Genomic DNA, 14168 nt, shown 5'->3' on the forward strand with positions numbered 1-14168 from the left:
ACAGGTTCATACATGACCTGACAATGCTGGAATAACAAGAAGTTCTGACAGCAGGTTCAGACATGACCTAACAAACATCAGAAAAATCAAAAAGGGTATATCGACAGGTTCATACATGACCTGATGACAAACTTGAACTTTTTGAGAAAATTTCCATAACAAGTTCACACATGACTTGACAACATTGGGACAAAAAGTTCAGCAACAGGTTCATACATGACCTGACAAAACAGGAACAAAGGCTCAACAGCAAAGGGTTCATACATGACCTGACAATGCTGGAACATTCAAAGAATTTTCAACAACAAGTTCATACATGAATTGACAACATTGGAAAGATTCTTCAAAAACAGGTTCAGACATGACCTGGGAATATTGGAATAAAAGCTCAACAACAACGGGTTCATACATGACCTGACAATGCTGGAACATCCAAAGAATTTTCAACAACAGGTTCATACATGACCCGACAACACTTGACTATTCAAAGAGTTTAATTAACAGGTTCATACATGACCTGACATCACTTGGAAAAAATCAAAGGGGGTTTTACCAATAGGTTCATACATGACCTGAGAATATTGGAAAACATACAAAGCAAGTTTCATCAATAGGTTCATACATGACCCGACATCACTTGGGAAAAAATCAAAGGGAGTTTTACCAATAGGTTCATACATGACCTGAGAATATTGAAAAACACACAAAGCAAGTTTCAACAATAGGTTCATACATGACCTGACACTTTGGAATACATCTGATGGTTCTGGAGATTTCTCACAAGAAATTCATCCAATCACAGATTTTGGAGATTCCTAACAGGGAATTTATGCAAAACAAAGATAAATAGAAGTCTTCTTGTAAGTAGATCACCCACGCAAAAGGCTACGATGATTCTTTACAGAGAAATCAAACAAAACTCCCAAGCTTTTGGGAACTCCTCAAGATGGTGAGTCATACATGACTTTCACGGAACCATCAGGAAAGACAAGGTATTCAAACTCTCTGGGTGCCAACAACAATTGGACTTTGACCGTAAGCAATGGATTACAACCAAATTCTTTAACGGATTTTGCCAACAACAATTGGACTTAATGAAATTCAATAGTAAACCATTACCGGCTACAACGGAGTTTGCCAGCAACAACTGGACTTGAAATGATGTTGGCGACAACCAAACTTCAGATATCAATCACAAATGTATTTATAAACAGACTGACAGTGATGCCAACGACAATTGGGTTTAAAATAAATGTTGGTCACAACCAGACCTTAAAGGATACCAGTTACAACTGGATTTGGTTGAAGACACTGGTGACAACCAGACTTAACAGACGGTGCCAGTAACAACCAGTCTCAGAGGTCAAGGGATACAATCAACAACGAGACCTGAGATTATGCAAATGAGCGCGAAGCACTTCGGGCTATGCATGATTTGGATTTTGCTTATATGCATGATGTATGAATGATCATGAAATGCAAATGCTGACAATATACAGACTGGAAATTAGGGAAAGCTTTATGGAGGTACTGAATCCTCAACACCAATAACTCAACCGAAGGAGTGAGTAAATGCATCAAAGGAGGATCTGTCAAGCTGAACAGTTACAACTGGCCCAATAATCCTTCCAGAGAATGATAAAATTGTGCTCTCTGGAGATAGATGTTGATCATCCAGGGGGAGTCTTGCAACTTGAGACTTGCGGGGAAAGACGAAAGATTTCCTTTTAATATTTCCACATGTCAAAGCAAAATTGTGTTTCTCAATATGTTGAAAAATTCTTTTTGAGTTCAAAACTCATAGTTATTCTGGATCCATTCAGCTTCATCCAGCTTGGCTTCCATCAATATTCTCGTGGAAGGTATCTCTACTTCGATTGGGAGGACTGCGTCCATCCCATATACTAAGGAGAATGGGGTTGCCCCTGTTGAAGTGCGGACTGAGGTCCGGTATCCATGCAAAGCAAAGGGTAACGTCTCGTGCCAATCCTTATAAGTTTTCACCATCTTTTGCAGGATCTTCTTGATATTTTTGTTGGCAGCTTCAACAGCACCATTCATCTTTGGACGGTATGGAGAAGAATTATGGTGATCAATCTTGAAACTCTCACATAATTCTGTCATTGTCTTGTTGTTCAAGTTTGAACCGTTGTCGGTGATGATCTTGCTTGGGATTCCATAGCGGCAGATAATCTCCTTCTTGATAAAGCGAGCAACCACATGTCTCGTCACATTGGTGTAGGAAGCAACCTCTACCCATTTAGTAAAGTAATCGATGGCGATCAGGATGAAGCGGTGACCATTGGAAGCTTTAGGCTCTATAGCACCAATCATGTCGATGCCCCACATTGAGAAAGGCCAAGGTGATGTCAAAACATTCAACAGTGTTGGCGGTACATGCACCTTATCAGCATAAATTTGGCATTTATGACATTTTCTTGCATAGCTGAAACAATCAGACTCCATGGTCAACCAGTAATAGCCAGCTCTCAAAATCTTTTTGGCCATGGCATGTCCATTGGCATGGGTCCCAAAGGATCCTTCATGAATCTCCTTGATTAACATGTCTGCTTTGTGTCTATCCACACATCTGAGCAGAACCATGTCATGGTTTCTTTTGTAAAGCACATCATTGCTCAAAAAGAATTTGGACGATAACCTCCTCAGAGTTTTCTTATCCAACAGTGTAGCATCTTCTGGATACTCTTGACTTAAAAGATATCGCTTGATATCATGAAACCAAGGTTTACCATTAGTTTCTTCTTCAATCAGCTGACAGTAGGCAGGCTCATCTCTTCGCTCGATTCGAATAAGTGGAGCTTCATTATGGAATCTGACTTGGTACATTGATGCTAATGTTGCCAAAGCGTCAGCTACTTGATTTTCTACTCTTGGGATGTGATGGAAAGTGATATCGTCGAAGTATTCTATCATCTTCACAACATGAGCGCGATACGGGATCAGCTTCGCATCGCGGGTCTCCCATTCACCTTTGACTTGATAGATCACCAAGGCTGAATCTCCATACACCTTAAGGATCTTGATTCGGAGATCAATTGCAGCTTCAAGACCAAGGATACAGGCTTCATATTCGGCAACATTATTTGTACAATCAAAGCACAACCTTGTTGTGAAAGGGGTAAAACCACCATTTGGATTCATCAAAACAGCTCCCACACCATGACCATTGTAATTGGAAGAACCATCGAATGCGAGCTTCCATCGAGATCCTGGTTCTGGTCCTTCATCTGGGTCGGGGGTCTCACAATCTTTTATCACCATTATATCCTCATCGGGGAAATCAAACTTCAATGGCTGATAGTCTTCAACTGGTTGATGAGCAAGATACTCTGCTAACACACTTCCCTTAATCGCCTTCTGGGTTACGTACTGGATGTCATACTCTGACAAAAGCATCTGCCAACGGGCAAGTCTTCCAGTCAAGGCAGGTTTCTCAAAGATATACTTTATTGGATCCATCTTCGAGATCAACAAAGTAGTATGGCAAACCATGTACTGCCTAAAACGACGAGCGGCCCATGCTAGCGCGCAACAAGTTTTTTCCAAAAGCGAATATCGACTTTCACAATCGGTAAACTTTTTACTCAGATAGTAAATATCATGTTCTTTCCGACCAGTTTCGTCATGTTGCCCCAGCACGCATCCCATTGATCCTTCAAGCACAGTCATATACATGATTAATGGCTTTCCCAGGACAGGTGGAATCAAAATAGGAGGCTCTTGCAAGTATTGACGAATCTTCTCAAAAGAATTTTGACAATCAGAATTCCATTCAACAACTTGATCTTTTCGAAGCAATTTGAAGATAGGCTTACACGTGGCCGTCATGTGTGAGATAAACCTTGAGATGTAATTCAAACGTCCAAGGAAACCTCTGACTTCTCGCTCGGTGCGTGGAGCAGGCATTTCTTGTATAGCTCGGACCTTGTCAGGGTCTACCTCAATTCCTCGTTGACTAACAATGAAACCAAGCAACTTCCCTGAACGGACACCAAATGTGCATTTTGCAGGGTTTAATCGTAATCTAAACTTTCTGAGGCGTTCAAACAGCTTTTTCAGATGGCTCATATGATCTTCTTCATTCTGAGATTTAGCGATCATGTCGTCAACATAGACCTCTATCTCCTTGTGCATCATATCATGGAAGAGAGTGAGCATAGCTCTTTGGTAAGTTGCCCTAGCATTTTTGAGACCGAAAGGCATTACCTTGTAGCAAAACGTGCCCCAAGGGGTAATAAAAGTGGTCTTCTCCATGTCATCTGGAGCCATCTTGATTTGATTGTATCCCGAAAAACCGTCCATAAAGGAGAAGACAGCAAATCTTGCAGTGTTATCTACCAGAGTATCAATGTGTGGTAGGGGGAAATCGTCTTTTGGACTAGCTCTGTTCAGATCCCTATAGTCAACGCACATCCTTACCTTTCCATCCTTTTTGGGCACAGGTACAATATTAGCTACCCATTGTGGGTACTTCGCCACTGCGAGAAAACCAGCGTCAAATTGTCGTTTGACTTCTTCACGAATCTTCAGAGCCATATCTGGTCTTGTTCTTCGGAGTTTTTGTTTTACTGGCGGGCATTCTGGCTGTAGTGGTAGCTTGTGGACAATAATGTCAGTATCTAAACCTGGCATATCCTGATACGACCAAGCAAATACGTCCACATACTCTTGTAGCAACTTGATCAATCTTTCTTTGATGCTTGCCTCAAGTGTAGTCCCCACTTTGACCTCTTTCTTGTCTTCCTCGGTGCTAAGGTTGATTGTTTCCACTGGTTCTTCATGTGGCTGAACGACTTTGGACTCGTGCTCGAGCAACCTTGCCAGTTCGTCGGGGATGTAACAATCTTCTTCACCCTCCTCTTCCGCTTGGTAGATAGGGGAGTCAAAGTTATGAGAGGTAGTAAAGTCATTGGATTCAACGGGGTTATCGTTTATTCTGCATGTTTGAATGATTGATTTCTTTTAGAAAAGTAAACAAATAAAAGATGCATAAATGAAAAGTTTTTGTTTTTGAAAGGATTGACATTTCCTTAAGAGAAAGCCAAGTAAATGAATAATAAGAATTTAACAAAATGCCTTTCATTCATTGATAATGATTATTTGAAAATGAAAAAGGGGCCCTACAACATGATCCATTAGCCTTGGGCAGAGCTAAGGATCTGAGAGGAAAAAAAAACAACAATTATTACTTTGACAAAGGAAAATTTTCGGGGATCTCAACCGCCTTCCAGTTATTCAAAGTTATCTCACACCGGTAAACCAAACATGGCTCATCTTCATCTGCGGTGCTATCTTGAATTGCATTGACTTGATCTCCATGGATGAATCATGTGCTGAGGAATACTTCCTGGATGCTTCGGGTGTTGTCCTTTGTAGGGACTCGGGCTCCTTTCGCAGCGGAAGGCACATATCCCAGACCAAAGCGATCATGCTTCTCACGAATATCAATAAGTTGACCCCAACCTTCAGGGTTTCCTCCTTCAATACTAGACTTTGCGCTTTTCAGAGAAGCGAAAGATGAACAAGATTTCCCAACAGGGTCCTTCATTTCCACAAAAGTGACATTGGCTATTTCAAGAGCTTGGAAAGAAGTTTCCAAAGCGTCCTCATCAGCCTCAATGTATCTGAAGGATGAAAGGTGACTGACCACAAAGTCGTCCTCTCCAAAAATGATGATTAATTGATTGTCCACTACAAACTTCATTTTCTGATGTAAGGTGGAGGTAACTGCCCCTGCAGCATGAATCCAGGGACGCCCCAATAAGCAGCTATATGCTGGATTAATATCCATGACTTGGAAATTAATCGGGAATACATGAGGGCCAATCAATATGGGCAATTCAACCTTTCCAATCACTGTTCTCCTGGAACCATCAAAAGCTTTCACTACCAAGGCACTAGGCTTCATAGCTGGTCCTTGATAAGATAATTTGGCGAGTGTTCTCTTTGGCATAACATTCATAGAAGATCCAGTATCAACCAACACTCTTGCCAAATCATCATCTTTGCATTTTACCGAGATATGAAGGGCACGATTATGATTTTGTCCATCCTCAGGTAATTCCTCTCCACTGAAGCTCAAAGTATTGCAAGCTGTGATATTTGCCACAACTCCATCAAATTGGTCAACTGTTATGCTTTGTGTTACATGAGCTTGAGCAAGCACCTTCAATAAAGCTTCCCTATGGGCTTGGGAGTTTAGTAGCAAAGACAGAATAGAGATCTTAGATGGTGTTTGATGCAACTGGTCCACAACCTTGTAGTCACTTTTCTTGATCAACTTCAAGAATTCAACAGCATCTTCGGATTGAACCACTTCGGGTTCTTTAGTGGGAGCTACAATTGTTGATTCCTTGGTCGGCCCTTGAGGAGTCACGTTGAATTCGGGCGTATAGATTCGACCACTACGGGTCATTCTGCTCATTCCTGCAATATTGGTAACGTCTTCACCTATAACTTTTGTCACTTCAGCGTCTGAACTTCCTCCAACCACCTTATCCACAGCAGTGATCTCATGTTTCCAAGGCACAACCCTGGTGCTCTCGTAGGGAAAAGGCGTGGGCATACATATTTCCACAGGCGACAACTTACTATTCACTGGAACCACTCCACCACTATAATATGGGATTTCAACTGGTTCAGGTAATTTGAAACAAGGTTCAATCACCAACACATCCTCGTTCTTCACAACACTGGATATTTGAAGCACTCCTTCATCCATCAAGTTTTGAATATTGTCTCGTACCATCTGACATCCTTTTGGGTGTGTGGCACACTCTTCACAGTTGTCATGATCAACATTAATCAGGCCAGCTTCCACCAATCGGGCATGGAATGCTGCCAAAGGAGTCTTAACATCCTCCACCTTCTCAACCATAACAACAGTAGATGCATCTTCAATGGCGTTCACCGCAAGATCTCCATGGGGAGGAAGAGGATTGTTCTTCACATTCGGTCCCATGTCCTTAAAAGACAAGACCTTACTCTCAATCAATTCACGGACCCTATGCTTCAGAGCGTAGCAACCCTCTAGGTCATTCCCGGGGGCACCTTCATGGAAAGGACAGTGTGCATTAGGGTTGTACCATGGAGGAAGACGATCAGGTGGAGGTCCCATAGGTTTGGGAACCACCAAACCCTTTTGCAACAAGGAGGGATAAAGCTCAGTGTACGACATTGGGATTGGATTGAAGGTCGCCCTCTCCCCTTGCCTCCTATTCTGGTTCTGAGCATTTTGCCTCGGTGCTTGAGCTCTCGGTTGTTGATAAACAGGAGCTGCTGGTGCTTGTTGATAAGCAGGAGGAACCGCAACACGTTGTTGAACTGGAGCTGGTCGATAGACTGGAGGCGCTTGATAAGCCTGAGCAGGTTGTTGATTGAATGCAGGCGTCACAGCGGTTACGTACGGCTGAGGAGCGTATTGGACGGGATACATGGGTTGTTGATAGGGAATTGGTTGTTAAACATACTGCTGAGGTGGATATTATTGTGGTCTCCTTCTTGGAGGAACTCTTCCTTGACCATCAGTCACAACATTTGTTTCCCCTTCCTTCTTCCTAGGAAACCCTCCAGAGAACTTCTTTTGATTGGCATTTGAAGTTCCAGCTACAGCCGCTAGTTTGCCATTCCTTACACCATATTCAACGCGAGCTCCTATAGCAACAAGCTCGGAGAATCCCAAAGAAGCACTTCCAACCATCTTCTCGTTGAATTGGGGTTGGACGGTGTCGATAAACAATTCAGCCAATTCTTTTTCAGCAAGAGGTGGTTCAACCTGAGAAGCCAGTTCCCTCCATCTCTGAGCGTACTCTTTTAAGGACTCCTTGTCCTGCTGGAACATGCTCTGCAACTGTCTTCTGTCAGGCGCCATGTCCATGTTGTATTTATAGTGCTTTATGAACGCATCTGACAGGTCTTGGAAACACCTGATCTTATTCTGATCCAGACTTAGATACCATTTGGAAGGAGCCCCACTCAAGCTGTCTTGAAAGCAGTGGATCATCAGCTTGTCGTCCTCCACGTGTGCAACCATTTTTCGGTAATACATGATGAGATGGCTCTTTGGACAAGTATGCCCCTTGTATTTGTCGAAGTCTGGAGTTTTGAATTTGGTTGGAATCACCAACCCGGATACCAAGCACATTTCTTTGGCAGCAGATCCAAAGACGTGGTCTCCTTCTAGATCTCGGAACTTCTTCTCGAGGAGTTGCATGTTCTCCTTTACTTCTCTGAAGTCCTCAAACCTTACTTCGTCACCAGCAACGGTTGAGTCGACAGTCTGGTACATGTGGTTTTGATCTTCATAATGAGGAATATGCCTAGCATAGGCAGCTGGTAGAACCACAGTATGGATGACTGGACGCGCGCCAGTGTAAACCGGTAATGGCACAGCTTGTTGGACAGATTGCCCCATTTCGTGCACCACCTCCGCTCGGGGGACGAAGTCATAAGGTAGCCCATACGGAGGAAGGGTTAAGGGTAATATCCTTTGAGGTGGGACTTCCACTGCTGGGCCCGTGGTCTCTGAAATCACGGTTGCTTGTGGAATCTCAAACCTGAAGGTTAAAGCTTGCAGCATCTCTCGCATCTGGGACATGCCTCCCTTGATTTCGTCTAGTTCAGCTCTAACTCGGGCGCTCTCTTGTTCTTGTTCAGCCATTCTTTGTCTTGCTCTGGCGCGAGTATTGTACCGGTGTTGAAAATTCAGCGTGAAACTAGAGGAAGAAAGGGCGGAGTGAGACTCTTTTTTTGAAAATGTATGAATGCATGTATGGATGTATTTTGTTTGATAAAAACCAAGAGTTTTGCTTTTTATGCATATGCAATGAATGGATGGATGCAATGTTTTTTGTTGGATAGGTTCAAAGGTCCGAGGTATGGATAAATTTGATTGCTTTCCAAAATAGGGGTTCTCACCGGGTATGATCTAGGGCTTTGTTACAAAGGATCCTCAGAGTCATTGATTCACAAGAATGTTTGACGCTTACGGGAAATACTTTCCGGTCGTCAACTCCATCAAGGGAATCTATTCTGGGTGAGGTTCTCGTACCGACTCTTACGAAGTATTCACCTCGGGAGTCCGTACTACGCAACCATCGACTGGGTTCTAGACAGGGTACTCAGAGTCATGGATTCAAAAGACTGTTTGACGCTTACGGAAAATACTTTCCGGTCATCAACTCCATCTAGGGAATCTATTCTGAGCGAGGTTCTCGTATCGATTCTTACGAAGTATTCACCTCGGGAATCCATACTACGCAACCATCATTTCTAGTTGGCCAAAGGTTCAATGTTCTAAAAGGTTCTTGGAGTCATGGACCCCTTTGAAACATTGAAGCTTACGAGGTATACACCTCGGGCGACAATATTTGCAAAAGAATCTACTCTAAGTGAGGTTCTCGTACCGACTCTTACGAAGTATCCACCTCGGGAGTCCATACTACTCAACCATCGTCCTATCTTATGTTTTTTTTTACTCTAGACTCGGGTGTAGAGTCTTTCCCACATGGTTTGCAATCAAACACCCAAATACCAACAATCACAATAGAACCAATATACAACAGATATATCAATAAAATAATAAAGATAATAAAAAGCAATAAATAAGGAAAAGCCACACAATTAAACAAACAAAGGCACACAAACGTCCTAACTAGGATTGACTCGCTTAGGGATTGGGTATATCCCCAACAGAGTCGCCATTTGTCGTACCTCATTGAAAAAATGAGAGACACGACCTTATGCGAAAGCGCGATCGCACACTCGTAATGATGGACTGAACAGAGTCGCCACCGAACTTTATTTATTCCTAAAAAGGAAAGGGGAGATATCGATAAAACCCAAGAAACAAAACGACAATGATTATTGGTCGTCGCAACCAAATCAGGGTTCGGGAGTCGATTACGCAAGGGGAAGGTATTAGCACCCCTCACGTCCGTTGTACTCAACGGGAACCATTAGGTTAGTTGTGTGCGTTAATGTTAGTTTGAAATGTTAGACTTTTCAAGTTATTAAGTGGGAAAGAAAGAGTAAAAGAGAGGAAAATGTTTTTGGATTTTTTAACGAAGGACTAAACCTAAGTTTTTTATTAGTGGGCCTGACAAGATTTACAAATCCCGCTCCTACGTATCTCAATAGAGAAGTCAAGGCTTACGTAGTTCTGGGTAGAAAATGTTTGTTTGTTGGTCGATTTTAGCGAAAGCTACTTTGTGTCTAATCGACGAAAACATTGTTGGACTACCCAAAACAGGTGGAGAAACATTACCTTGCATTGTTTTGAAACAAAGTACCTTTCGTTTGTGAAAAGGTTTAAGAGATCAATCGCACGGCGGCGAGAAAAGAAATTGATTGGTTTGAGGTGTTTTGAATAATGGCGAGAACTTGGATGAGCGAGATATACATCTCGAATCCTAGTCTCAGGAGTGCGCGGTATACACCACGTTCCATTTCCATCTTATTTGAAAAAAAGTGTTTAATAAAGATTAGGTGTTTTGAATTTGATTGAGAAAGGGTTTGAAGAAACCGCATTGACAATTTTAAATGATGGCGAGAGCTAAGATAGGCGAGACATACGTCTCGAATCTTAATCTCAGGAGTGCACGGTATACACCATGTTCCATTTCCATCTTTATTGAAAAAGTGTTAAATAAGAATTAGGTATCTTGAGTTTTATTGTGAAAACGACTTGACACTAGATCAAGTATTGATGGACGTTTAAGAGAAATCTGGATGAGTGTTTGAGAGAAAATAAAGTGGATAAATTTGGATGATGGCGAGAACTAGGATTGGCGAGATATACATCTCGAATCCTAGTCTCAGGAGTGCATGGTATACACCATGTTCCATTTCCATCTTATTGAAAAGGTCTTAACTATGAATTAATATTTTTTTGAGTTTTTACTAAGAAAACTGGCTTGACGTTGAATCAAGCGTTTGATGAAAGTTTGAAAGAAATGGAATAGAATAGGAGGGAGAAATGAATTGATTTGTTTATTGAGAAAATACTCGACGTTGGATCGAGTCATTATTTTTGATCTTTTGGGAATTGTTGATTTTGTTCTTGTGTTAGTAGCTAACTACACAATCAAGCAATAAAGGAATAAAACAGTAAAATTATTACATGTCAGGGGAGTGGGGGTACATTTTGTCAAATGGGGATTCAAAGTACTGGAATAATTAAATCGGGCCCAAACAACAAATAATGCAATGTATGAGTGTAAGTGCAAGAGAACTGTCTCATTGTAAGAAGGCCCAAGAGTAAGCCATGTGAAGAAAATAACACAAGAAGTTATATTTACACAAACTTAAAAATTAAATCGAAAAAAGGATAAAATCGGGATTTACAAGGATGGAAATTAAGGGACACATAAAACCTAAATAATGTGCTCAAAGCCGATTTGCACATATTGACAACAATTGAAATGTCATATACGATTAACCGAAACGCGGCGAAATACTATCAATATATCGATAAAAATAATCATGGATAAATAACAAGAAAATTGTCAAATCCATAAATTAAAAATCGATGTTTAACATTAAAATCAACAAGTGTCTAGAAAACGAGAATAATAAAAAAAATAAAAGGAGTAAAAAATTAAAAATAAAAATATAGAACAATGAAAACAATATGGGGTACAAGGTATCAAACCCATACCCTAGGGATTGCCAAACGACACCCTTACCAACTCAACCAAATCCATTTGGTGATATTAACTTGTATTCATTAATACATATATTCAAAACATGCGTTGTATTAGTTAAAAGAAAAAAACAAGTTAACAAACTGGAAGCAGTAACAACAGACATGAAACAAACAGAAAATAGGAAGCCATTCGTTACCTACTAAGTCGACGGAAGGAGTCACAAACGTTGGTGAGCTGCTTAAAAATTGCGTTGCCGTGAGTTGGCTTGTTCACCGAGTCGTGTAGCTTCGACCTTCAAGCGTTAATCCGGCACAAAGAGTATGGTGTGGGGATTCAACTGGCAGATGGTGATAACGGTGGCGGAGTTTCACGGTAGCTGGTTCAAAACGAAAATGGAAGGGGTGGTTCAACGGTAGGGTTTTCTTTGTGTGAGCAGTCTTCTTTTTTCTCTAGGGTTTTTCGGCTCCCTCCCTTTATGAACAATGGCCTCTCTTTTATATGTGGCTCATTTCTCTTTCCTCTGCTGTGTTTCCTGCTATGTAGTGGAGGTCTGCTGTGTAGTGGAGAGGTTTGTTTGTACAGAGGATGTCTGGGGAGTTTTGTCCTTATTCCACTTGTGGTCCCTCTTCCTCAATTCTCTCCATTTCCAACTTCACTGTTGGTAAGAAACAATCCACCACTGTGAATTTTTGAATTTTTGAAAATGTTTTAATTACACCTCAACTAACTGTGTGCTAAACCAATGTTGCAGAGCCTGTTCGGGCACAATATCATTAACTTGGCTTCACTACGGTAGCCTTTGCCGAATTGAAATTGGTTCGCTGGAATAGCCTTGGTGAGCTGCTCCGGAATCTTTCCGTGCAGGTCATTGTTGTTCAAAATCAGAGAGGCAAGGTTCTGCAGTTGTCCAAACTCTGGAGGAATGCTACCCGACAGATTGTTGAAGAACATATCAATAATCTGTATGCTTCTGAGATTCCCAAATTCAGCAGACCAGGGACCATCAAGATGGCTCCGACTCACGTTCAAGGTCAAAAGATGCTCTAAAGAACCAACAGATGCTGGGACGTGACCGGAAAAAATCATTGCCAGATAGGTCCAATGTATCAAGATGTATGATACGGCCTAACTCAACTGGTATAATCCCTTTAAAGTTATTTCGCGGAGAGATTTAAGTCAAACTCTCAAGATTGCGAAAGCTCAATGGATTAGAATCGCTTAACTGATTACCATGCACATTAAATTGATTTAAGGACGTGTAGGAGCTTATTCAGTTCGAATGCCTTGTCATCCAGGAAAGCTCTAATTTTGCACTCTGTCACTTCATCATCATCTTCAACTCCAAGAGGTTCACTTGAAAATGAAATCTCCTTCTCTGCATTAGGAGATGGTTTGGGACTCATAGTTATCCTAATAGTTTGATCTGGGGACAAGTTCAGTCTGCTCTTCTTCAAATTTAGTGTTTCGTCTGACTTGCAAGACCAGTCATCCTCCACAGGCTCGCACATTGGATTGAAACTCTTTATGTCGTCAGCATCAAGTAGAGGGTTAGCTTTTACTGATGATGCAGCGAAAATATCATCTTCATCATCCATCTGACACATGTCATCGTCATAGTTGCCTGCTCCCTGGTAGGAACCTGGTTTTAGAAGATTTGCATTCGAGAACCTTAAACTATCCATCTGACAAACATCCTTTAGGCCTGTACATGTTGATCCTTAGATAGAATCCAAAAAGTTCCTAGAGTTCATCCCATCTGTTGCCATCCGATTGCAAGAGTCCCTGACTGAACTGCGTGATATTGAATGAGATTCCTGATACTCGTATGTGATGAATGGATGCAGTAACAAGTCTGATGCAGAAGGTCTTAAATCCGGTTCCTTATTTCAGCAAAAAGTCCTTTGCCTCAGCAGACAGATGTTCAGGTATTGGTGGATGAGATCTAGTTGTCCCAATGTAGAAAAGAGCTGACACCCCCTGGGGATACTATTGACTCCATGGAGGCTTTCCTGTGGCCATCTCTATCACAGTGCATGCAACACTCCATATATCAGCAGAGGTTGTATATCCTGTCTGTAAAATAACTTCAGGTGACATCCAGTGTGGGGTACCCTTCATAGACTTTGCTCCATTTATGGTAGCCAATTCCACGACTTTCCTGGATGCACCAAAGTCTGCGAGTTTAATACACCCTTTGTTATCAACTAGAATGTTCGCACCCTTAATATCCCGGTGAATAATTCTGTCATTGTGAAGATATTCGAGCCCCTCTAAAAGCTGTTTTGTATAGGTTCTTATAACCACGCGTCCGCTCAAGCTCTTCCTAATGGTCGTGAGGAACCTGTCATGAAGCATACAACACTTGTGGCTAACACTTCAAACATGCCAGTGATCAATCGTGAAGCTTCATCTAGCAGGAATCCGATCCAAGCATCATTTGACAACAACAAACTAACAGTTTGTGCATCCATTTCAAAGCAATTGGGCCAATCCACGTAACTA

At 41.7% G+C, this 14168-nt stretch overlaps 2 protein-coding genes and 1 pseudogene across 2 annotated transcripts; all 3 read right to left on the bottom strand.

Annotated features, from left to right (window-relative positions):
* LOC127095379 (DExH-box ATP-dependent RNA helicase DExH9-like) overlaps positions 1-3282 on the bottom strand; it is a 9652-nt pseudogene extending 6370 nt beyond the window's left edge.
* Positions 3283-5721: 2439 nt separating this feature from the next.
* LOC127095380 (uncharacterized) lies at positions 5722-7456 on the bottom strand. Its single transcript, XM_051034081.1, has 2 exons — positions 5867-7456; positions 5722-5754 (listed from the first exon to the last, which is right to left on the bottom strand). Exons 1-2 carry the CDS (start codon positions 7454-7456, stop codon positions 5722-5724), a joined length of 1623 nt encoding a protein of 540 aa, XP_050890038.1.
* Positions 7457-12904: 5448 nt separating this feature from the next.
* LOC127095381 (mitogen-activated protein kinase kinase kinase NPK1) lies at positions 12905-13961 on the bottom strand. Its single transcript, XM_051034082.1, has one exon. The coding sequence runs from the start codon at positions 13346-13348 to the stop codon at positions 12905-12907; it is 444 nt and encodes a 147-aa protein (XP_050890039.1). The 5' UTR covers positions 13349-13961.
* Between the last annotated feature and the right edge of the window lie 207 nt (positions 13962-14168).

The sequence above is a fragment of the Lathyrus oleraceus genome, chromosome 6 (genome assembly GCF_024323335.1).
Source record: "Lathyrus oleraceus cultivar Zhongwan6 chromosome 6, CAAS_Psat_ZW6_1.0, whole genome shotgun sequence".
Classification (NCBI taxonomy): Eukaryota; Viridiplantae; Streptophyta; class Magnoliopsida; order Fabales; family Fabaceae; genus Lathyrus; species Lathyrus oleraceus.